Source organism: Muntiacus reevesi, chromosome 2, assembly GCF_963930625.1.
Source record: "Muntiacus reevesi chromosome 2, mMunRee1.1, whole genome shotgun sequence".
In the NCBI taxonomy this organism is placed as follows: Eukaryota; Metazoa; Chordata; class Mammalia; order Artiodactyla; family Cervidae; genus Muntiacus; species Muntiacus reevesi.
In genome coordinates, this window is record NC_089250.1 from 90,432,448 (window position 1) to 90,458,495 (window position 26,048).

The 26,048-nt window shown below is 42.2% G+C and overlaps 1 protein-coding gene across 2 annotated transcripts in view; it reads left to right on the forward strand.

Moving 5' to 3' along the window:
- Positions 1-26,048, forward strand: part of FMN2 (formin 2) — a 358,232-nt gene that overhangs the window by 15,394 nt on the left and 316,790 nt on the right. For both annotated transcript variants that reach the window (XM_065919853.1, XM_065919854.1), the window contains exon 2: positions 18,394-18,560. In XM_065919853.1, the coding sequence (XP_065775925.1) occupies positions 18,394-18,560 (167 nt within the window). The remainder of the gene's footprint in view (positions 1-18,393; positions 18,561-26,048) is intronic.

The following is a 26,048-nucleotide window of genomic DNA, read 5'->3' on the forward strand; positions in this document are numbered from 1 at the left end:
TCTAGTATATTGGTTTTTGTTTTCAGTTTTCCCTAGTATTATATATGCTTACTCAAATAACTTTTTTGAGTCCATGGTATTGCATTTAAAAGTTTGCATTGACATGCAAAATTTCTTAAGAGACTAAAAAGATAAAAGGTTTTGAGAGCTTCTCTGTATTTTACTTTTTTAAAAAGAAGTTTATTGGCCTTCAAGAAGTGCAGGTTGTTTAAGCTCATTAAGAAGCAAATGGACTAGAAAAGAACTATTTCAGGATTCCAAATAAATGCATTTGAATACTCTGAGGAAAGTTTTGTAAGCCATGAGTCTCTTCATTATTAACATACAAGTGTTATCTTTGAAAAGAGGAATATAAACAATGAGGTTACATTAGAGATAGACCTTTAGAAATATGTACTTGTACATATTTTCATATTTTTCCTGTTGTACAATATGTATATATTGTGCATATTATCCCCTACCCAACACCTTTCAAAGCTGCAGACCAGTGCTTGCCTCCTGGGAGGGTGAGAGAAATGATTTCTCCATGGGAGGTGTTCCACTCTGCGGCTATCCAGGATGCTCAGCAGTTATATCTCACTGTGATTGCAGTGCTGTTTTGGTTAAATGGCTTTCAGGGTGTAAAATGTTTGGATAGTATTCTGGCAGTTTCTTCAGGATATAGGGTTTGATGTGTCTTTATTTCATTTTTGGAAAAATTAAAAAATGTATTGACTCCATTGGATCTGATGTGTTATTGGTGGGCAAATAAGATTGAATAAAAACTGCAGTGATTGAGGTGGAGACATATTTGTCTCTGGGCTGAAAGTGTGATGTAAGTGAAGAAGTGATACTGGAAGCATTTTATCTCTGGCTTGGATGGTATCTCTAAGGAACCTCATTTGACTCTAAATTCACAGATCATTTTCAGTACCATCTGCTTCGGGATAATAAGAGCTGAGCCCACCACCTCTGGCTTCATCACCATCTAGATCCAGTGGACAGCTGTCTGCATCTCTGGCCTCTCTCTCCTGCATTAGGCACATCCTGCTGAGCTGTCACAGGTCTTGGAGGGTCACCGAGTCTAAAACTATACTCACTCTCTTCCCCACCCTCTGAACACCTGCCTCCCAGTTTCACAACCAAGGCATGGCATCCAGCCTTACTGTACTCTTTGGTTCTTCCACCTCCCCAAACTTGAGCTTGACATCAATCACTCCTTCCATTTTCTCTACTCTAAAATTTTCTCTTTGATAAGGCTGGTAATTTCTGTTCCCATTGCCTCTACTTTTGTTAGAACAGATCATCTAACATTGAGATCCTAAATACTCTTCCTGCCCTAAGTCTGGGTATTTTCCAGTAATTCTCTACAAGGCAAGAGAGTAAACTATTTAAAAAAATTATTTATGGTTGTGCTGGGTCTTTGTTGCTGTGTGCAAGCTTCCTCTAGGTGCATAGGGTGGGGGCTACTCTCTAGTTGCAGTGCACAGACTTCTCATTGTGGTGGCCTCTCCTGTTCCAGAGCACAGGCTCTGGGGCACACGGGCTTCAGTAGTTGTGGCCCTTGTTCTTTAGTTGCCTAGGGTATGTGGAAACTTCCCGGACGAGGAATCGAACCAGTGTCCTCGCATTGCAAGGGAGATTCCTATCCACTGTACCACCAGGGAAGTCTGAGAGTAAACTATTTAAAATACAAAGATGAGCTGGCTACTCCCAGATTAGAAACATTTCAGTGGTTCCCTATTGCCCTGAGACTAAAGTTCATAAACTGACACGTATATAAATGCAACATATTCTATATAAATAATTATATACTATATATGCTTGTTTGCTTGTTTAGTCACTAAGTCATGGCCAACTCTTTTGTGACCTCATGACCTGTAGCCTGCCAGACTCCTCTGTCCATGGGATTTTCAGGCAAGAATACTGGAGTGGGTACCCCGTGCTCCAGAGGATCTTTCCAACCCAGGGATTGAACCCACGTCATCTTGCATTGGCAGGGAGATCCTTTACCATTGAGCCATCTGGAAGTCCCATATACCATATATACTGAAAAAGCAATTGATTTAACCATTTTTAAATTGAAGTACAGTTGATTTACAATATTGTGTTAGTTTCAGGTACAGCAAAGTGATTCAGATCAGAGAAGAGGCAGCCACTGCTTTTGTGGCCTGGTTTCCAGGGGTGGCTTGGTGAGTGGTCTTTACTTTGTCTTTAGCCCTCCAAGACTCTGTAGGACAAAGAATGCCCTACAGGAGGATTCTTACTACTTAAACTATTTGGAGTGGATTCAATTAAAGTCTTTAGTATAGAATCAATTTTAGATGTTATACATCTCTTCCTCTAGTGTTTTATCCCTTTTTTGAATTTGTTGTGTCCTTTGTTGAACAGAAGTACTTAATTTTGATATTATCAGATCTGTTTTTTATACATGGTTTGCGATATTCTCTTCTCATTTAAGAAATCGTTCCTTAGGCCAAGGTCACCAGCATTGTCTCATCCACAGCCTTCCATAGTGTTGTCACTTCATCATCTGCATCTAAACATCTGCTCTGTCCAGAGACCTCTTGAGTGTGTGGTATGACATACCTGGCAAGACAGTGTTCTCAACATCATCTCCTAAAGAGTTTTTACTCACTGGTTTTTAATGCCAACTTTATATTGTTCCTGTATGTGGATAAGTCCATGTCTGAGGGTCTGTTCTTTTCATGTGTATTTTTCTATCTTCATTGGGTACCAAATAGCTCTCATAAATGTACTTTGCAGTATGTCTTGTTACCCGGAGGAGAAGTGTCTCCTTTTTCACATTTTGAATGTTATCAGGACTTAGCCACTGATGGGCTTGTAGTTTTCTATATAAATTTAAATTAAGTGGTTGAGGTTCTGAAAAAGTCCTGATAGTGTTCAATGTATTAAATTTGTAGATTACATTGAGGACAATTGTCATTTTAATACTATCCTGCCAAGACAGTGGAAGACCTCCGTGTTTATTCAGATCATCCTTTATGTCCTTTTAATGGAGTTTCAGGCCTTTTTGTAGCTGGTTTGTGTTCTTTGCTGAGCTGGTTTCTGGGTGCTTCCTGTGTTTCATTGCTTATAGGAGTGGGATTTTACTTTTGTATTATCTCTAGTTATTGTTGGGGTAAAAAACATTTTCACTGTCTTTCTGTTGTAAGTTTTATGGGATCTCTCTTGTGAATATTTTTTAAACCTAAAGGTTAGTCAGTAATATCTATGGTTTATAGCTACATTTCTAACACTAACTCATATGTGTGGTTTTTTTTTTTCCACACCACAAAGCAGTCCTGCAATTCAGCTGAATTCTGACAACACTGTTTACCTGCAGATGCTGTCGGGTCCCGCAGATTAAGGACTCAGTCCTGCAAGGTCACTTGCTCTTCAGATGCTAGTCACAGGTCCACTTGGGCTTCTGACCGAACAGCTTATAGGTTCCACCAGCCCCCTTCTTGGGTTTAATTCATCTTTAGTGCAGCTCCAAGAACTCAGAGAAGCATTTCTTTCAGCAGATTACCAGGGTGTATTATAAGAGGATATAACTCAGGACCAGTTAGATGGGAGATGCACAGGGCAGGGTATGGGGATAGGGCAGGGAGCCCCTGGGTACTTCTCTCCCCAAATCTCCATGTGTTCACTGACCCAGAAGCTCTCTGAACCCTGTCCTTTTGGGTTTAACTGATTAAATCATGGGCCACTGGTGATTGAGTCAGTCTCCAGTTCTGTTCCCCTTTCCTCCCTGGAGGTCAGGGCTGGGACTGAAGGTTCCAACTCTAATGACACAGTGGGCTCTCCTGACAACCAGCCCCCATCCTGAGGTTCTTCCAAAAGTCACTGTGTTAACATAAAGTTACGTGTAGTTGAAAAAGCTTGTTGTGAATATCAAGACACCTTTTTTCCACTCCAATCACTTGGGAAGTTCCAAGGGTTTTATGAGCTCTGTACCAGAAATTGGACAAAGACCAAATGCATATTTCTTATTATAAACCACAATAACACAATAGTCATATGGGTTTTAAAGTCAGCCCTTTAATTTTTTTTTAACAGCAAAATAATTGAAACAGTCATAGAACATAGTATACATTGTGTAGATTCTTTTGAAATTGTTATGACTTTCTCTTCAACCTTACATATCATCAGTTTTCATGAATCTCTGCTCTTTGGGGGGAGCTATAACCCCAAACTCCAGAAACATTATTAATATTTTAATTTAGTATGTTGTGTTTTACAGCCAAGATTAATGCCATCTCTAATTATTCAAACATACTTCAAAAGCGTCATTTAAACAACTGTATATTTTATCTAAACAGAAAACCCTGCCTTCTTTGGTTTCTGCTGCATGCTTCTTCCTGGTTTGCCTCCTACATTTTGGGCTGGTTTTGCTCCCTTCTCCTGGTCCTCTTCTTCCCCTGAACCCTTCTTACTAAGTGTTGCTTCTCCTGGCCTCAAGCTTAGTCCACCCTAACATCCATCCTGGGCAGTCCTTTCCCTACATATGGATGACTCCATATTCCAATGTCTGGCTCAGATCTCTCTATGAAATCCAGATGCAAATTTCCTCTTGTCTTAAAAAAATCTCTATATGACTGTGGGAGGAAATCCAAGCTGAAGTTCTCTCTTCTCTAAATCCACTCTGCTCCCTGGTTCATTGCCTGCCTGGTGGGTGGTAGTGGTATGTGCATAGCCCTTTACACAGTTTCTGAAGCCAGAAGTCTAGGAGGTGTGCAAGTTAGCAAGTTCCTCACACCTTCTCCTCAGGCCCACCAGTCACTGTCTCCCATTAAAACATACCTCCAAAATTAAAGCAAACCTCACTGCCTCCCTTCCAGCAGAGCTCTCAGTGCTCTTCTCAGAAGTATTCTGTGGCTCTCCATTGACAGGGACAGTTGGTATTGAAGGAGAAGATCGAATGTGTTCAGGATGGAGGAGCTAGATTTGCTAATACTTTGTGTGGCACACTCAGCCTCAGAGAGACATCCCTCATGGAGGGTCCAGCCTGGGAACCATTTGTCTTGGGAGGAGTGAGTTCACTGTTCAGAGACTGGTTGGAGATGTACTGATGAGACCACGACCCTGGAAAGGCTGAACTTGACCACTGATGTGCTTCCCCTAGAAGAGTCAGTGATATTTGACTTCAAAATTTCAGAGCAGCAGCGGTGATCTGTGTGTCTCATTCCTTTTATTTGGGACTGCTTTAAATATGTAAAACCTCTTTAGCTAGAGCTATTTGAAAGCTTCTATTTATTATAGTCACTTATGGATTTATCTTAACAGATTGAAATTAAGTTTTTTAAAACCGTTTTTCCTTTTGACATTTCTGACTTTTTTTCATTTGAACTTTCATTTGTTTCACAATCTTTGAAGAAATTACCAGAGAAATCCATAATCTAACATAGGTCCTGAAAAGGAGTCAGTTGTCATTATCACATATGTTCTATGATAATCCTTGGTGGATTTTATTAGATTCTTTAAGTTAGATTTCTCAGCTTGTTCTTGTCATATTTCAGCTTGATCAATTGAAGTTGCATGGTTTCTTTTTCCTTGAAAAAAGCCAAAACTATAAATTTCTATAAATTTTAGTAGACTGCAGTGACTGTAGTCAGAGCTCTCTACACCCAGTCACTTGAATGCTGTGTCTGTGTGATGGTTTACTGTAGTTGATGTTGAGCACATTTTTTTTTTTTTTTTTTTACTGCTCTTCTCTGTATTCTCAGCGTCCTGTAACAAAGATGCATCATACATGAGTCCCGAGTCACCACGCAGAGCAGTCCACTTCTTCAAAATAGTTTTGAAGACACATTATAGGCACTTACTGGAGAAGGCAATGGCAACCCACTCCAGTACTCTTGCCTGGAAAATCCCATGGACGGAGGAGCCTGGTAGGCTGCAGTTCATGGAGTCGCGAAGAGTCAGACATGACTGAGCGACTTCACTTTCACTTTTCCATTTCTTGCATTGGAGAAGGAAATGGCAACCCACTCTAGTGTTCTTGCCTGGAGAATCCCAGGGATGGGGGAGCCTGGTGGGCTGCCATCTGTGGGGTCGCACAGAGTCAGACACGACTGAAGTGACTTAGGAGTAGCACAGGCACTTACTATCAGGACTCAGATAGACAACCAGCAAATCTATACTCAGTTTGTAGGGTTTTATAAAATTTAAAATATTTCCATTTCCCTTCCTTACCTAGAGCATGCCAGTGGGCATCTTCCTGTGAGAATGTCTGGGCCAGCACTGGCTGTGGCCTCAGTGGGCTCTGAGTTCTGGGGAGCAAAGAGCTCCCCAGCTTGTACTGAGCCCTTTGTTAGGTGTGTTGTCTCCGCAAGAGGGGTCCAGTTGGGTCCTTGAGCCTCCTGTGATCTGTCCAGACATTTGACCACAAGTTGGCTTTCTTCTCTCAAGAAAATTCTAGATATTTATGCTCCTAAGAGCTCTTTAGAGCCTTTCTCTGTCTGTAAAACTTGCGGCATTGTGAATCTGACACTAGACATGTTAATATCCATTTGACTGTACTTGGCCTTATCTCTTTTTCTTACTCCAGCAAAGGTCATCTGTATATGATGATTGACAATATGTGATCTCTCTTTCTTCACTACATCATATTTGCTGGGCAACGACCTCTTTTTAAAAAATATTTATTTATGGTACTGGGTCTTCATTGCTGCAGGGGCTTTTCTCTACTGGAGAGCAGGGGCTACTCTTCATTGCTGTGCACAGGCTTCTCACTGTGGTGGCTACTTCTGTTGCTGAGCGTGGGCTCTAGGGCATGGGGGCTTCAGTAGTTGCGGTTCCTGGCTCTAGAGCACAGGCTAAATAGTTGTGGCATATGGGCTTAGTTGCTCCACAGCATGTGGATCTTCCTGGATCAGGGATCAAACTCATGTCTCCTACATTGGCAGGAGGATTCTTTACCACTGAGCTACCAGGGAAGCCCCTCATTTCCTCTTACTATTGCAACTGATAGTTAATTTTGGATTTCAGGAGAAATTTATTAGATATGTCTGAGCTATAAAATCAGAAAAAAATTAACATAATGAGATTCTTGTTTAAATTCATTTTGCATTAGGTATGTGGCCTATATAAACAAAAACTTATGTTTTATGCCTTTCAAAATATAGCAGTTATATTGTTCATCCTTCAAGCATTAAAAAATACACAAAAGGATAAAATATCCATTGTGCATTTCTATGCTGTTAAAATGTAAATTAAAAACAGAGAGTAATGATGTTACAGGACATAACACAACGCTCCCACCTAGCCTTCCCCCAAGTATAACCTGGATGTCACTCAAATATCTAGGCCTTGACTTCTTTACAGGCCAAATTGGAGGAGTGAGTCAAATCATCTTTGAGATATCTCTAGTTCTAAAATGCTGAAAATTAAGAGGTAGATTGTCATTGAGTAATTTAATCCTAATAATGACAAAAAATACAGTAAAACCAGAAAAATTCCAGGCATGATTCAGGCTAGTGGGGAAAAGGTCTCATGTTGTCTCCAAGGGTAAGTTTCTGTATTGAAAGTTTCTCTTCCTGTCTGGACACTATACTGTAGATGAAGAAGGAGCCGGAGGCTTCCCTGCTGTGTGCTGTCAGTGTTCCTCTTTGTCTCTTCTTCAAGAGTGTCCTGCCTGTGTTGTCCTGTTAAAGTGCTGGCAGTGAAGGACAGGGAGCATGTTTTCCTCCTGACAATATCCTTGCTAGACCTAAGACATTCTTTGATGAGTGATAGGCTCCTAAATCCCACTCCAGTATTCTTGCCTGGAGAATCACATGGACAGAGCAGCCTGGCAGGATACAGTTCATAGAGTCACAAAGAGTCGGACATGACTGAAGTGACTTAGCACACACGCATGCACACAGACTCCTAAGTGCTTCGTTGTATCTTGTCTTTGCTGCATCCCCCCACCCACCCCATTTTCCAGTCAGAATGTTTAATTAAGAGAGCATGTCCTATATAGAGTGCATTTAGAGTGTTCCTTCTGGAGCCTTGTTCATTGTGACAAGCTTGTGAGCCCCCACAGGGCACAGAACTCGTGATCTCTGTCTTTTATATCTTAGTACAGAATGTTGGTCAGAAGTCTTTCCCAGAGTTGCTGGCCCACACTGAAGTGGAAGATGCCTGGAATAAGAATTAGGAGAGTGGAGTGTGTGTCCAGTTTTGGCTCTGTTGCTTTCTGGTCTTGGGACACAGGCACATTCTGGAACCTGAATTCCTCAGTTGGTGTCTTTGAAATCATGGTGATAAACCCTTGCTGTGCTTTACAAAGCTGACAGTAGGTGTGGACATGCCTTTTACATTGTGTAGTTCTATCCAGACAAATGTTTTCTATGTCTTATGGTGTCACTGCTCACCTACCCAACAGAACTCCAGTGCAGAGACCCGTGATCTTACCTCATTGCCCCAGAAGATTTGTTGTGATGGTAAATAGTCCTTTATGACTGTCCCCTGGCTGTTGCTTCCTGTTTATCTAGCCCTGTGATATTTGCTTAGCAAAGCAAGAGGACTATTAATATTTATAGATACAGTTAGCCCTTTGTATCCATGTATTCTCTGCATCCACCAATTCAGCAATTGCACATGGAAAATATATATATTTTTAAATTCCAGAAGGTTCCGTGAAGCAAAACTTGAATTTGCTGGGCACCAGCCACTGTTTACATAGCATTTATGTTGTATTTACAGCTATTTACATAGCATTTACATCATGTTAGGTATTATAAGCAATCTAGAGGTGAATTAAAGGGAGGATATGTGTGGGTTATAATCAAATACTAGGCCATGTAATATAAGAGAGTTGAGCATCTGTAGATTTTGGTACCAAGGGGGTCCTGGAAGCATTGCCCCCTAACACCGCCCCCCTCTGCCACAGATACTGTAGTGGGTGACTGCAAAGAGGCACCGCATGCTGAAGTTACTAAGTGTATAAGTGTAAATGAGGAGAGGGGAGAGGGGGTTAGTGCAGAAATGATTGGAGAACACTATTGACTAGTAAGTTCCCTGACTGTCATCGGGTGAATGCTATTTCATTCAGCAAGTAGGTTTTTGGTAAACTAATTTCGAGCTGCTTTATCTATAGTAAGAACTCAGTAAACAGTGTTGATTAAATAACAACTGAAAATACAATATAAAATGAAGCTTTAAATAGCTGAGCACTTAGAAAAGTTATGCTTATTCATATTCAAAGGCCAATTATTTACATTTATTGCTGTGGTCAACATGTCCAGTCTAGAAACAGACTCTCTGATCAAGGAGCAGAGTGAGGGGACCAGGAGTTAGGGGGCACCCCAACCGTGTGTCACGTGGGGTAGGTTGGGTAGGGAAGGGGATGTGGAGGGAACCTGGGTCCTCTGTTTCCTGGTCACAGTAGCTGGTCTGTACAGTGAAGAAGCAGCTTTGGGTCAGCCTGTTCTACCCAGTTTAGGTGCAAGGCCTGCAGTGTCTGATGGGGCTGGTGTGTCCTGATTAAATCCCCAGCTATCAATGCAAGAAGCAAAACAGAAAATCATGTCTCTGTCCATCCCCCCTGCTCTGGTCAAAGTTTATCCCTTGGTGGGAATGGGAGTTCTGTGCAGTCCAGCTAGTATGCAGGTCCTGGAAACTTGTCATGTTCCCACCATAGCAATTTGACTCTTTAATAAGGAAAGTTATGTCTGCTATTTTTGCAGAATCGGGAACATACTATGTTCAGCTGTGTAATTTTGATTTACTTCACGTAATACTTGTGACATATTTTTCCATGTCATTAAACCTTTTTTTTTAGTAGCATGATTGAAGATATTTATTGTGAAAATGTGATCATACATAAAGCAGAAGTGTGATGAAGTCCCACAGGCCATCACCCAGCTCTCATGGTTATCAGCATTTTTAATGCTGAAATAGCTTCATCACCACCCTCGCCATCCTTGCTTTATGGACTGACTTGAGATAAATTCCTGACATCATGCCATTTGAATCTCAGGTACTTAAGTATGAATCTCAAAAATGTAATTTTTAATATGCTGTAGTGGCATTATTATATTGAATGTAAGTAGAAATCATTTAGGGTTAGGGTAACCCTAACCCCCAAAGACAACACGAGTCTGTTAAGTAGGCATTCACAGAGCTCTCTGCCACCCTAGATGAGAACAGGTCCAGGCTGACGTGGTATGACCCTTGCTGAGTTCTCAGGTCTCTTTTCACAGAGGGACAGCATGGGTGCTTGGTGGGTATGCTGTGGATTGGACAGCTCTTCTCTGGGATCCCTCATTTCGACTCAAGGAAGCCTGAGACCTATAAGAAGGCACTAGCGCTGCCTGGGATAGCTGGAGGGGGCAATTTGGCCACATGCATCAGTAATCTGTCAAAATTCACCCCTTGACCCCAAAGTTTCAACTCTGGAAAATCTATCATAGATGAATATCCAAAATAAAGCATCACAAAGCATCCCTCCCCATCGGCTAAACTTAGCATGTTTGCCAACCTCTGTTGTATTGACTCTGAATGACATGTGGGTTTGGGGACGACAGCTTGATCTTTAATTGCAGATTTTTCAGTTGACCTTATTCTAATGGGTTTCCCATCTATTCACTAAGTAAACACTTAGGGATTGTAATTTTCAAATTTTGTCATTTCTTTGCATTTTTTGGCTGGAATTTTCCTCTACTGAAGACTTTTCTTTAATTACTCGTTGTTTAGTCTTTGAGTCATGTCCAGCTCTTTGTGACCCCATGGGCTACAGCACACCAGTCTTCCCTGTTTTTCACCATCTCCCAGAATTTTCTCAGATTTATGTCTATTGAGTTGGTGATACTGAAAGGTTGTTGCTGAATGATAAGACGCTGGGATTCTTGGCCTCTGGAGGAGACGAATTCAATCTGGGGCCAGAGACGAGGCTGGATCGCTCAGAGCTTTTGTGTAATAAAGTTTTTATTAAAGTATAAAGGAGATAGAGAAAGTTTCTGACATAAGCATCAGAAGGGGGCAGAAAGAATACCCCCCTCCTAGTCTTTAGCTGTAAGTTTATATATAGTTACTCACAGTCTGTTAATGAAAAGAAAGGAATGTCTTAGAATTTAGAATGGCACCAGATAATTCATCCCTGGCCCTAAAATGATTGACTTGAATCTTGTAGAAGGGCAGATTACCAACAAATAGTTTCGTTTACATAGGTTAGGGGAACAATACCTGAGTAAATAGGTTGGGCCATTTGGCAGAACTTACAGAGTCTGGGGTAAATTAACATAGCTTTACGATAAACATTTCCATTAAAAAATGTATTGGTTAACTCAAGGTTTAAGAATAGTTAGCTTTAGGTGAAACCAGGTGTCATGGCAACACAGCATTTTAAGAGAAACCTCCTTCTGAATTTGTATAGAGAAGGAAAAATATATTGGTGGTTTGTTACCTCCTGCCGCTTAAGAGAGATAAAAATGTCTGGCACTTGCAGCCTATTTCCTCTGTTTGGAGACCCCCTGGCCTTCCTGCCTGTTACCCTCTCAGTATTATTTAAGCATCTCATCCTCTGTTGCCCTCTTCTCCTTTTGCCTTCAGTCTTTCCCAGCATCAGGTGTTTTTTTTTTTTTTTCCCAATGAGCCAGCTCTTCATACCAGGTGGCCAAAGTATTTGAGCTTCAGCTTCAGCATCAGTCCTTCCAATAAATATTCAGGGTCGATTTCCTTTAGGATTGATTGGTTTGATCGCCTTGCTGCCCAAGGGACTCTCAAGAGTCTTCTCTAGCACCACAGTTAGAAGGCATCAATTCTTTGATGTTCAGCCTTCTTTAATCACTGTTGCTGATCACTAGGTATGTTTTATTGCCCCAAAATACAGTTCATACTGGAAAGGTATGATTTCTTTATTTCTCATTAATTTTCTGTTATTTGTGACAATCTGATGCACTTGCATTCTCCAGTGACATCTACTGAGTTTTACTTTTCTTTTTCCTTTTCATATATTGAATGTGTTTGACTGATTATTCTATAATAACATGATTTCTGATGACTGTATAGTAAGCTGTCATCTATATAAAGCTATCCTGCTATCCTTTTATTTTTAATCTATGTCTTTGTATTTGGACATTTCAGTTTTGTGTTTTTTTTTTTTTTACTAGTAACAAGCCATTTTTTACTGTACCAGGAACTGTGCTGAGAAGTTTACATGTGTTACCTCATCTAATCTTCACAATAATCTTGTGATGCTTCATTTTTGTTATTTATCTGTGATAGATTTTCCAGAGTTGAAACTTGGCAGTCAAGGGGTGAATTTTGAAAGATTACAGATGCATGTGGCCAAATCTCCCCCTCCAGCTATCCTGACCAGTGCTGATGCCCTCTTATGGGTCTCAGGCTTCCTTGAGTCCAAATGAGGGATCCTGGAGGACAGAGAGCTCACTGCCGGTTTGGTGGTTCTTGAAAATCCCGCATTCTTCCCCAGGCTGCCTGTTTTATTATACGATCCTTAGGTTCTTCATGTAGATGCCTCAAACATTCCAAGGAGGAGTCCTTTCTCTGTCCTCCTGATGCTGTCAAGAAGGCCTTCCCCGTTTTAAGGGGAGGAGTGTGTGCAGACAGGTTAGACTATAGGATCCTAAAGAAAAATGGGAAGAGTGGAGTGGAGGCCATGGGATGAGCCCGAAGCAGAGTGGAGTGGAGGCCATGAGATGAGCCCTGAAGTGTGTGTACTTAACACATTGAGCAGAGAAGTCAGTGAGGGCTTCAGGAGACTGTGACCAGCAAGGTGGGGGCAATGGCGCATCGGAGGATGAGAGGACGGTGTTCTAAGGAGTCAGAGTGGTCAACAGTGAGAACGTCTGAGGGCATGGACATGGAGTGAGAATGTCTTTGGTGTCATGCTGGTTACCGGTGTCTGTTGCACTCAGGATGGCCGTCAGATTAGACTTGTCAGCGCAGAGTGAACCGAACCAGGAAGGGGGGCCAGAGGTGACAGGTATCGGTAATTCTAGCTGGCAGGCTTTTCTTTCTTTTCTTTTCTTCTCTAGTATTTATCTATTAATTTAGCTGCATTGAGTCTTAGTTGCAGCATGTCTGACCAAGGATCAAACCCTTCATCCCTGCATTGGGAGTGTAGAGTCTTACCCACTGGACCACCAGGCAAGTTTCTGGCAGGTTTTTTCCTAATTGAGGTATAGTTGATTTACAATATTGTGTTAGTTTCAGGTATACCATACAGTAAATCTGTATTTTTGCTGATTGTAGACTATTACAAGATATTGGGTGTGCTATACAGTAAATCCTTATTGTTTATCTATTTTTTGTATGATAGTTTCTGTTCATTAATCTCATGCCCCAAATTTGTCCTTCCCCACTCTTTGATAGCTATGAGTTTGTTTTCTATGTCTGTGAGTCTGTTTCTGTTTTTTATACATTCACTTGTATTATTTTTTAGATTCCACATATAAGTGATATCATATAGTATTTGTCCTTTCTTTCTGACTTATTTCACAAAATATTATACACTCTAGGTCTATCCATGTTGCTGCAAATGGCATTATTTCATTCTTTTTATGGCTGAGTAACATTCCATTGTATGTATGTGCCACATCTTCTTTATCTATCAAGGGGCCTTTAGGTTGCTTCTACGTCTCGGCTATTGTAAATAGTGCTGCTATGAACATGGGAGTGCACGTATAATTTTGAATCATCTTTCTGAGATATATGCCTAGCTGTGGAATTGCTGAGTCTGTTAGTAGTTCTGTTGGTAGTTCTGTTTTTAGTTTTTGAGAAACCTCCATACTGTTTCTCATTGTGGCTGCACCAATTTACATTCCCACTAACAGTGTATAAAGGTTCCCTTTTCTCCACATCTTCTTCAACACTTTGTTGTTTGTAGACTTTCTCATGATATAGCTAGTATTTTTGATGTGAAAGGAAACCAAGAAATAGGACAGTAGCTGGTAGTAGGGAATGATGTGGGGTCATGGAGACTTTTAAAAAAACTAATGTATTTGAGATTCTGGAAATGTCTGGTCAAGAAGGGCATGTTCATGACTCAGAGAAAAGGAACAGTTAAAGAGTGAAGTTTCATGCATGCAGCAAGGAATTCGATTCAGGACACAAAGGGAAAAACTTGCTTTTGTCTGGAGCAGGGTGTCCACCATGAAGAGGAGGCAGAAGGAGGTGCAGGGGTGTGTATTCCGACTATACACTGTCCCAGATTCTTCCATGTTCTCAGTAAATAAAACTTTGTAAAAACTTTGAGAAGTTCATCATCTCACTGGAAAGAGTGGTTTGTGGGAGGCACCTGGAAGCTGAGTTGAGAATGCAGAGCAGGGTTGAGCCTTACTGAGGTTTATAGCTAAGGTGGTAAAGTGAGAACAGGTAGCACATGTGTCTTACATGGTGTTGAGGTCCTGAGGTCTAGGCAGGGGACAGGGGGACAGCCAGGCTGATGTGACAGGGAGAATGGGACTGGGGTGCTGGTATGTGAAGGCTTGGCTGTGGTGCTGGAGTCTAGACTGACCTGGTTAGCAGAGGAGTGACCTCACATGTGACCGTGACTGATTCAGGGCCCATGTAGGGGAGAGAGGTTTACAGGAGATTGCAGAACCAGAGCCAGAGGTCATGGTTGGGGATTAGATATCCATATATTGATTCATTGGTGATCAAACATGAATTGGTGATTCCGTGTCAGGCCTTCCTTGAAGTTTTGGGGAAACATGTTGAATAGACACAGGCATCTCTTGAAATGGAGCTGACATTCCACAAGGAGGAATGGTCTGAGACTCACGTGAGTTTAGAGTCCAACTGCTCTCTGAAGGGTGGAGGGGGTCTTGGGAAAGGGTGGTAGGTGCTGCTTTATTATTTTTTAAAATCTTATTATAGTTGATTTATAACATTGTGCTAATTTCTGATGTGCGCGCACATGTGCTAAGTTGCTTCAGCTATGTCCAACTCTTTGCAACCCTATGGACTATAGCCCAACAGGCTCCTCTGTCCAAGGGATTCTCCAGGCAAGAATACTGGAGTGGGTTGCCATACCCTCCTCCAGGGGATTTTCCTGACCCAGGAATCCAACCTGTGTCTCTTGCAATTCCTGCATTGGCAGGCGGGTTCTTTACCACTAGTACCACCTGGGAAGCCCAGTTTCTGATGTACATCCAAGTAATTCAGTTACTTATATATATATACACACACACACATTCTTTTTTTCAATATTCTATTCTATTGTGATTTATCACAGAATGTTGAACATAGTTCCCTGTGCTCTATAGTAGGACTTTGTTATTTATCCATTCGCTATATAATAGCTTGCAACTGCTTCTCCTAACATCCCAATCCTTCCCTCATCCATCTTGGGTGTGCTATTTTTGGAAGGGCGGTCAGGAAGGTCTCTGGGTGGAGGTGAGAGTTGAGCAGAAACATGGATAAAGTGAAAGAAGGTTGGTCTTACAGACATCCTAGGCAGAGCGCTCTGGTGCAGAAGCCCCAGGGAGGGCTCTTAGGTGCTGGAGTGGGAAGTGGTAGGTGAACTGGGGGTGGGGTGGGGGAGACAGGAGGATGCAGGAGGTGGGATCTTTTTCAGTCATGGCTTCAACCCAAGGGTGACAGGGAGCCCTGAGGGCTGAGTGAGCTCAGACCCAGGCCTGGTACAAGCAGTCAAGCTCCCAGTGGTGGACAAGACAGTTTCTGTGAGGGTGCAGGAGGCATGCGAGGCGGGGCTCAAGGTCACGGGTGAGCTATCTTCCTAAATGCAGGTGACAGTGATAGTAGGAGTTGAGGTGGAGACCAGGGTGGCAAGGGATGAGGTGAAGAACTTAGTGGTGGAGAGAAGGACCAGAAGGAGTGGATGCAGAAGGAAGAGCGAGGAGAGTTTCAAGGGAGCAGAAGGTTTTGAAGGAGTCAGGTCGTTTCATAATTGCTAGTGGGATTAAGAACCCCCTCTCCCTCACTCCCTGTCCCTGAGATGTGTGGGATTTGACATAAATGTCTTCATCTGAGAGGCTATGAGAGGAAGCCTCTGGGGCACCTGAGCTGTTGTGAACACAGGACAGGTGGCGAGTTTGCCACAGAGAGAGCTTGAGAGCTGGAGGTGGGGTCCCAAGGGGCTGTGACATGATGGCCTTCAGTACAGGCTGCCACCCAGGGCTGGGAGCTGCAGCTGAAATGCTCAGGTTGAAGGGTGTTTGCTCCTCAAGGCATGAAGCTCTGACGTTGTGCTTCCCTCTTTTCCATACTGCTCTCCAACCACTTAAAAAAAAATATTGTTTTGGTTGTGCTAGGTCTTCATGGCTGCATAGAGGCTTTCTCTAGTTGCGTGAGCAGGGGCCTGCTCTTTGTTGAGTCTTCTCACTGGTGGCGTTTCTTATTGTGGAGACAGGCTTTAGGATGCATGAGCTTATGTAGTTTCAGTTGGTGGACTCGGTAGTTGTGGTGCATGGCTTAGTTGCTTTGCAGCATGTGGAATCTTCCTGGACCAGGGATTGAACCCATGTCTTCTGCATTGCCAGATGGATTCTTAACCATTGGACCACTAGGGAAGCCCTCTCTCCACTTCTGATAATTTTTTTATTCGATGCACACACGCACATTTTTTTCCACTCTTGGACGTACACACATAAACACAAGACCTGGTCTCCCATCTTTTCTTTCATACACAAGATTGAGTTATAGGAAAGAGTTAATTAGTCTTCTGACCATTTGCAGACCTACTGTAAGATGTATTTATAAAATGGGTTTATTGTAATAATAATCAATCACTTGAGAACTGAGGGATATGGTTTCCTAAGTGTGGATCCAGTGAGGTGCAGACAAATTTAAGTTCTATGGGGAAAAAGCTTTTTATTTCTCCTCAGAAAATGTCCTGGGAGACCAGCAGATGTTCTCTACTGACCTACAGGAATGGAGAAAACAGAGCCTCTTCTGCCCTGCTCTGTTATTCTCTGTATCAGAAGTAGATCTTGACTCTTTAGTTTTTGTTTTACAAACAGAAACAGGAAGAGACACAAAAATTGCGTGGCTACTGTCCTGCAGAGCTGAGTGTGTATACATTTGAAATTTAGATGTGACTGATATATAGAGTTGGGCCTGGCTTTCACAGACCCAAGCTGAAAATGCTTTTTACATTTTATAAGTTTTTCAAAATAAAACCCAGCCAAGGAAGAACATAAGCAGAGGCTTTCCATAGCCCTTAAAGCCTAAAATACTTACTATTTGGTTATTTACAGAGAGTTTGCTAACCCTGGTCTAGACTGATAATTCATTTGTAGTTCCGACCATGATGTGAACGAGTCTTTGTCAAAGAATCATTGCATTGTATTCATTCAGAAATCCTAAAAGTATTCACTGATGCTTCTTATGTGCAAGTGGCCAGGTTTGCAGGATGTCTGCCTGCTGTCAGAGAGTTTATGTTTTAGTAAGGGAGGCAGACATTAAACAAATAATTGCAGAAATAATTAACTAAAATAATTAATGACAGAGGAGCTTTGAAGGTTGCCAAAAGAAGGCAGACGGGGGTCTCTGGGAGCGTTTCTGGATAAGTGGTTTTAACCTAAATTTGAAGGTTGAACCTGCTCATAGAGGAAGGGCAGGAGCAGGGCAGGAAGTTAGCAAAAGCTGGTGGCCGGGAAGGAGACCTCCTGTTCCTTCCACCATAGTGAGTTAGTGCGAAGCCAGTGGGATCATTTCCGAAGGATAGTAAGTTAGAAAGTGAATTGTGTTGGGACAGATGAGGGACTGGGTCTGTGGGTCTTGGCTCTGGGTGACCAGTGATATGCCAACTCCTGGATCCCCCTCCCCCGAGTCCTGCTCTCCCCATTGCCAAGACCCAGAGCCCTGAGCCCACTGGGCCCAGACACTGCTGCTGTCTCCTCTCTATTTGCTTCTCTTCTCTAGTCTCTTCTAGGAAACTAATAAAAGCCTGACATGTGGGCCTATCCTAGAGTGATGTTTCTGAGGCGCACGTGAGGAAATGTTGCATTTCTGTCACTTCAGTGTGACATTTTCTGCTGACCAGCCCTCCCCGCTTCCAAGGGCTGGTGCCTGTCTCCCTCTCACCCCCTCCCCTGACCCCCACCCACCATCGCCATACAAGACTGTGAATATCAGCCCCTGACATTTCTTAGCCAAAATGGGGGTTCCTGGCTGCCTCCTCAGAGAGCCTTTGGCAACGGCAGGAGGATTTCCAAGGAAACCCAAAAGCCTGCAGCTTCTTCACATGGCAGAAGATGGAGGGCCCATCGCGTGGCCCCTTTGTCTTTGGGGGAAAAGAGGTATTGGGGGATGGGAGAGAGACCTGGAGGCGACCTTCCCCGTGTGGTACCTGGGCCGCCCACGGAATCTCTGCGCATGGCGCGTGGCGTAGCCTGGGCAATGGCGCCGCCCCAGCTGTGATTGCCACTTCTCCTCAGGGAGTCTGAGCTGGGGACCTGCCAGTGCTCCTGCCTAACGACCGTGTCTCACCTGCAGGGAGAACTCTGCTGGAGAAGCTGTTCAGCCAGCAGGAGAACGGGCCTCCAGAAGAAGCAGAGAAGTTCTGCTCGCGGATCATCGCCATGGGGCTCCTCCTCCCTTTCAGCGACTGCTTCCGGGAACCGTGCGGGCAGAACGCCCAGTCCAGCTCAGTTCCGTTTGATGTAAGTAGGAGAGTTCACAGGACTCGCTGGCTGAGAGGTAGCTGCAGTGGCAACAGCGGCTCTGATGTGAGTCTGCCCTTCACTCCCCTTCATGCGATGCAGGCCTCCCTGCCCCTGCCCCACGACAGCTTAACATGTCTGTTTCCTTTCTGACAAGGTTCTTAAGTATATTTGTCAAACTTCCTTTTCTTAACACATGGCCACTCTCAGCAATTTTCTGGCCTGCTCTAACCAGTGATGGGTTTTGAGTGGCTCTGAGTCAGTGTTTCTGACTTTACTGGTCATGGATGTACCTGCAGAAGCAACTCCGAGGGTGGAAGCTTTGTTCCCAGAGGCGGCAGGTTTCTGAGGGCCTTGCAGCGCTATTCCCATGTGTTCATAGCTCATCTGTGTACAGACTGTTGACACGAAGCAGTCCGCTCTGCTTTCTCCCCGGCTCCCACTAACCAAGAGGCTTAATTCTGCAGAACAATCATTCTAGGCTCTTTCATAATTCATAAGAAATGACAGCATAGCTGGGTTATTGCTTTCAAGCCAGAGTATTGCTCATCTTCCTCAGGTATGTGGTACATGTGTGACCTTGGGGGCTATGATGAGTGGGCATCTAAACCCAAATGAGTGAGAATTCCCACACAGGATTCTCTCATGAGGAAAGCAGAGAATCTCAGCTCCCTGTGTGGAGCACGGAGTTTGTGCCATAGAGAAGTGGGTCTCATCCATGTGGGCTGCTTATGCCTTTGCCCTGCTTCTGATTGCACCCCTGTCTCCTCTGTGTGTGTGTGTACCGTTGAACAAGGGTGCTGTAGTGAGGAGTGTGAAGAGATACCGGAAATGAGCCCTGGTTAAGATCAAGAAGAGAGAGTAAATCCCAAAATGCCCATATGCATCTGTTTTTTTTTTTTTTTTTTCCTTGCTATCCTTTACCTATCACAACTGTGGTCTCCCTTCAGTTTTAGGAAAATGAACTACAGAAAATATTGTGAGATCTTCTTAATACTTTCCATGTGAAAGAAGATTCCCTGGGATGTACTGTGATTTGTGAGGCTTTCTTCTTAAGATTGACTGATCTATCCATCCATCCATCATCTATCATCTATCTCTGTATCTATCATATCTATATCAATCTGTATCTATCACTTATTATCTCCATCCATCCATTCGTCCATCCACCCATCTGTCTATCTGTATGTCCATTCATGACATGGCAGTTAACCACTGCTCAGTAGATCTTTTTCTTTTGTGAGAAGAATTGGATAACTAAAAACTTTTCCTCCCTTTCCCTTTTTGAGGGCTGTGTGTGTTATTGCAGGGATAGAACCTGGAGACTGTGGTGAGCTAAAAGCTTTAGTGATCTGTGTTCTAGGAGATATATCAATTTGCAACTACAAATTAAAATAAATATGGACAAAGGCCAATACAAATCACTCCTAACACTTGTTTTTGATTAAAACTATTCCCAAGTTGACTGCATTTTCTTCCCTTAAAGCTCAGAAGTTAAGTCTGTTAGTTGCTCAGTCATGTCTGACTCTTTGCAACTCCATGAACAGTAGCCCACCAGGCTCCTCTGTCCATGGGATTCTCCAGGCAAGAACACTGGAGTGGGTTGCCGTTTCCTTCTCCAGGGGAAATAAAGTCTATCTGTCAATTAATGTTGAATTGAAATAAACTGAAAAGAGTAATCCTATTTCCTCCTTTTAAAAAATTCACTGAACTAGCAGTTTCTTGCTCTTCACTTCCCTCTACTCTTATGTTAGAGAGCCTAACATGACCAGCCTCCCAGCCTGATCATTGGAGGGCGGCTGGGTATGGCATAGAGAGTGAAAAGCCAAATAAATGCAGCCCCTTACTATGGAATGAAGTAATTTCCTCAGAGTGGGGAACTTTTTTCCCCAACTTTGTGTGGCTGCATTTGCTGACTTTATTTGTTGGCTCTGTGCTACCTCTCCGTCCCCAACCTCCGCGCCCCCTCCCCCACGTCAAACCTAACTCGAAACAAGAAACGTTATTTCATGTATTTAAATGGCATATCAACAACAGAAGTATACACTCACTGTATGCAAGGTCACAGTTTTTCTTCAAAGCCTGGAAGAGGAATCAATATAAACAGGTCTTAGTAGGGGAAAGGGGAAGAATGCACTTTCTATGGGGAGAGGAGTTTCTGATAATTAGCCTCTCTGCTGGCTTCCAGATGGGAAGATTCTCTGCTGCTGGGAGATTTTCTAACCAGCAGTTCTCTTGAGGACAGTTGCTCTTTGAGACGGACCAGCCTGTGCATATAAGCTCGTGAGGGCCCTCTTCCCACCCCGACCTTTGCTTCCTTCCCTGAGAGCACTCCCGCCCCCCATCTCCATCCATACAGATCCCAGCACAGGGCTTCCATCTGGATCTGGAGAGCGTCCTCATGCAGTTTATGGATTGACCTACTTCAGTCAACCCTCTTGGTTTAGTCCCATGTTATTTTATACATTTTTAGGGCCTAATATTTTGCTTTAGAAATACTACAGAAAATATGAAAGGATTTCACATTCTCCCTTATGTTTTCACTGGGTTAAAATTTCAAGAATACTGAAAGGCAAAGGTCTTTGAGTGATAATGTTCATTCATTCACAAATGTTTACTGAATGCATTCTACATGCCAGGCAGTGTTCTAGGCTCCAGAGAGAGATTAGTGAGCCAGGTCCTGTTTTCCTGAATCACACTGTTCACAGTAGAGTGACACAATTAAGACACAAATAAAAACACAGATGAAAGTGTAGATAATGAATTCATGTCAGATTCTGATAAGTGCAGTGAAGGAAGTCAACCAGAGGAATATGGTCAGTGATGGGGTGGGGTGGGGAGAGTGTAGATGGGGGCCCCACATGTAATGTCTGGAGTGCTGAGGACAGCTTGGAGGGAAGGTCCCCCCAGGAGCCCAGTAGCAAGCGCAAAGGCCCTGAGAGGAATGTGGGTGTGGCATGAGGGCCTGCATAGCCACTATTTCTGGACACAAGATCAGAAGGGACTATTGAGCCAGGACTTTTGAGGTCTTGAAAGTAATGGAAGGAAATTGTGTGGTTTTTTAAAAAATTAATTAATTTAACTTAATTGGAGGCTAATAACTTTACAGTATTGTGGTGGTTTTTGCCGTACATTGACATGAATCAGCCATGGGTGTACATGTGTCCCCCATCCTGAACCCCCCTCCCACCTCCCTCCCCACCCCATCCCTCAGGGTTGTCCTAGTGCACCAGCTTTGAGTGCCATGTTTCATGCATCGAACTTGGATTGGTCATCTATTTCACATATGGTAATATATATGTTTCAATGCCATTCTCTCAAATCATCCCACCATCTCCTTCTCCCACATAGTCCAAAAATCTGTTCTTTACATCTGTGTCTCTTTTGCTATCTCGCATATAGGGTCATCGTTACCATCTTTCTAAATTCTGTATATATGCTTTAATATACTGTGTTGGTGTTTTTCTTTCTGACTTACTTCACTCTGTATAATAGGCTCCAATTTGATCCACCTCATTAGAACTGATTCAGATGTGTTCTTTTTAACAGCTGAGTAATATTCCATCAGGTATAAGTAGCACAGCTTTCTTATCCATTTATCTGCTGATGAACATCTAGATTGCTTCCATGTCCTAGCTATTGTAGACAGTGCTGCGATGAACATTGGGGTACACATGTCTCTTTCAATTCTGGTTTCCTTGGTGTTTATGCCCAGTAGTGGGATTGCTGGGTCATATGGCAGATCTATTTCCAGTTTTTTAAGGAATCGCCACACTGTTCTCCATAGCGGCTGTACTAGTTTGCATTCCCACCAAGTGTAAGAGGGTTCCCTTTTCTCCACACCCTCTCCAGCATTTATTGTTTGTAGACTTTTTGATAGCAGTCATTCTGACTGGTGTGAGAGGGTACCTCATTGAGGTTTTGATTTGCATTTCTCTGATAATGAGTGATGTTGAGCATCTTTTCATGTGTTTGTTAGCCATCTGTATTTCTTCTTTGGAGAAATGTCTGTTTAGTTCTTTGGCCCATTTTTTTGATTGGATCGTTTATTTTTCTGGTATCGAGCTCCATGAGCTGTTTGTATATTTTTGAGATTAATTCTTTGTCAGTTGCTTTGTTTGCTATTTTTTCTCCTGCTCTATGAGGCCACCATCACCCTAATACCAAAACCAGACAAAGATGCCACAAAAAAGAAAACTGACCAATATCATCACTGATGAGCGTACATGCAAAAATCCTCAACAAAATTCTAGCAAACAGAATCTAACAACATATTAAAAAGATTATACATCATGAAAAAGTGGGCTTTATCCCAGGGATGCAAGGATTCCTCAATATTTGCAAATCAATTGATGTGATACACCACATTAATAAATTGAAGGATAAAAACCATATGATTATCTCAATAGATGGCGGAGAAAGCCTTTGACAAAATTCAACACCCATTTATGATAAAAACTCTCCAGAAAGCAGGCACAGAAGGAACATACCTCAGCATAATAAAAGCCATGTATGATAAACCCACAGCAAACATTATCCTCGGCAAAAAATTGAAAGCATTTCCCTTAAAGTCAGAAACAAGACAAGGGTGCCCACTCTCACCACTCCTATTCAACATAGTTTTGGAAGATGTGACAATGTAGGCCAAAAGGGATTAAAAGAAACATGATCTTGAACCTGTTGAGAGATGTTGTGAATCAAAACCAGCAACAACCACTTCCAGAAAACAAAAGAAATGCACTTTCCTCCAGTGAAAAATAGAAGTTTATCATTTATGTTTGAATTCTTTTTTTTTTTTTTCCAGAGCAGGAAAATTACTTAGATGCAAGTTAGTCAAACCTGCATGGATATTTTCCTGAGAATCACTAATGGCTATGCCACATCTTTCAGCTCTGAATGTGTGTATGTATAGCTGTATTTTTACTTTTGCAGCATGTGCAGTATTAACTCTCAGAAGTTGTTTCATTTGAAATGTGCTATTAAAATTATACTTAATTTTTAGGCCAGTTTTAAAAATTATTTTAGCTGAAATATTTCTTTTCCCTGCAAACTTCTCTCCAATGTCAGCATAGAAGTCAGCAGTAGAATTTTTGAAATTCATTTAGTAGCCATGTTTTATATCTGTTCTGTTACCTAGGTGATCACTGCATAAATCCATTATAAGCAGAGTAACAAGAGTAGATTGAAGCAGTAATCCTTTCTCAGTTTTGCTCACACAGTTTTTCCCCCCTAATTTTAAGGACTTAGAAAGCACTGCATCCCCTGGATGAGGAGCAGCGGGGTTGGGAGACCAGCAGAGACCCTGCCCCTAACCCACTGCCTGGTTTCTGCCCCTCCCCACATGGGACCCCTGCCCTTGTTCAGCGACTGTTGATTTCTGGTGTTTTAGGCTTGCCCGACATGGTTATCTACATTGCTATAGCCTTCTGGGTGTCCTGTTCCTCCCAGTGTGGTTCTTGTTGCTTCCTGGTTCCCTGTAGTCACCGGCTTTGAACCTGAAACAGTGAGCTTTAAGATGTGTGTTGTTGTATCCACATCTCCCGCCACCCAGCTGTGCACTTAGGGCGTCCCTCCAGCGGGTCCACCCTGGATTGTGCCAGCTTCCAGTAGAGGTGCCTCCATCCTTAGGGCATGTTTTTAGGGTTACTCTTTTATCTGTAAGCTTAAAGTTGAAGAGGATTTGGATACTGTAAGTATTGCCCAGCAGAGGCAGTTCTGTTCTTTGATTTCATTTCTTTTTCAAGATCTGAATATCACAGGATACAGGCCACTCAAATGAGGATGTTCCTGGGGTCAAGTTCAAACAGATTTTTAATTTCTGTAAACTGTTAACTTTCTCAAAAGTATCCCATATTTACTTTATCCCATTTGGTTTATCTCTTTCTTATACAGGGGTCCTCCATCCAATGAAGTTTTTAATTGTCTTTTCTATTCTTTCCTTTTCTTTGTTTCCTTTTCTCTTCTTTTTCCATCTTTCCCAATTCTTTTCTTTCCTTTTAGGAGAATAACCATGTAAATTTCTTTCCTTTTTTCCTCTGTATTCTCTATATCTTTGGGTTTGTATTTCATTCTTGCTATTTAATGACATTCTTTCAGTTCTTCTTAAAGACTTCTGCCATGGTCTGAATGTTTGTGTTCCTCCTAGATTCACATACAGAGATCCTTAATGTGATGGTGTTAAGAGGTGGGGCCTTTGGGAGGTGCTGAAGTCATTATGGCAAAGCCTCCATGATGGGATTAGTGCCTTTTTTTTTTTTTTTTAATTTAACTTTTTATTTTACATAGGAATGCAGTTGGGCTTCCCTGGTGGCTTAGAAGGTAAAGAATCTGCCTGTAATGCAGTAGACACAGGTTTGATCCCTGGGTTGGGAAGATCCCCTGGAGAAGGAAATGGCAGCCCATTCCAGTATTCTTGCCTGGAGAATCCCAGAGACAGAGGAGCCTGGTGGACTACAGTCCATGGGGTCGCAAAGAGTTTTATATGACTGAGCAACTAACTCTTTCACTTTCATGTAGTTGATTAAATATAACAGTGTTGTGTTAGTTTCAAGTGTACAGCAAAGTGATTCAGTTGTACGTATACTTGTATCTATTCTTTTCAAATTCTTTTCCCATTTAGGTTGTTGCATAATATTGACCAGAATTCCTTGTGCCATGAAGTAGGTCCTTGTTAGTTATCCATTTTAAATATAGTAGTGTGTACAGATCAATTCCAAATTCCCTAAACATCCTTTCCCCCCATGCATCCCCTGTGATAACCGTAAGTTCATTCTCTAAGCCTGTGAGTCTGTTTCTGTTTTGTGAATAAGTTCATTTGTTTCATTTCTTTTTAAATTTAGCAACTAAGTGATATTTCTCTTTCTCTGTCTGACTTATTTCACACAGAATGACAATCTCTAGCTCCATCTATGTTGCTGCAAATGGGATTAGTATCTTAATGTGAGGACTCGGGCAGAAGGCACCAACCAATACCCAGGAAGAAGAGGGCTCTCCCCAAATAAGGAGCCCATGCTGGCACCTTGATCTGGGACTTTTAGTCTCCAGAACTGAAAAAAAGTCTTTGTTTCTAAGACATATTTTGTAAGAACACCAAGTTAACTACTCATTTCCTCTTCTAATTTATTAATTTTTATTGAGATATAATTGATATATAGTATTGTATAGATTTCAAGTGTACAGCATAGTGGTGTTCAGTTTTTATTTTTATTTATTTATTTTTTTAGTGGTGTTCAGTTTTTAAAGGTTATATTTTATTTATAGTTATTGTAATGTGTTGGCTATATTCCCTGTGTTGAACATTATATCCTTGTAGCTTATTTATTTTATACATGGATTCTCTTCATTTAAATCAGGATCTTGATATAGAACTAGCACTTCCATTTGTTTTTCAGCTTCTCCTTTTTCTCTTACCCCACCCCTAGTTACTAGGGATACACAGATTAAAAGAAAGCCTCTATTTTCAACTGACTTGAACTGACTTAAGTAAAA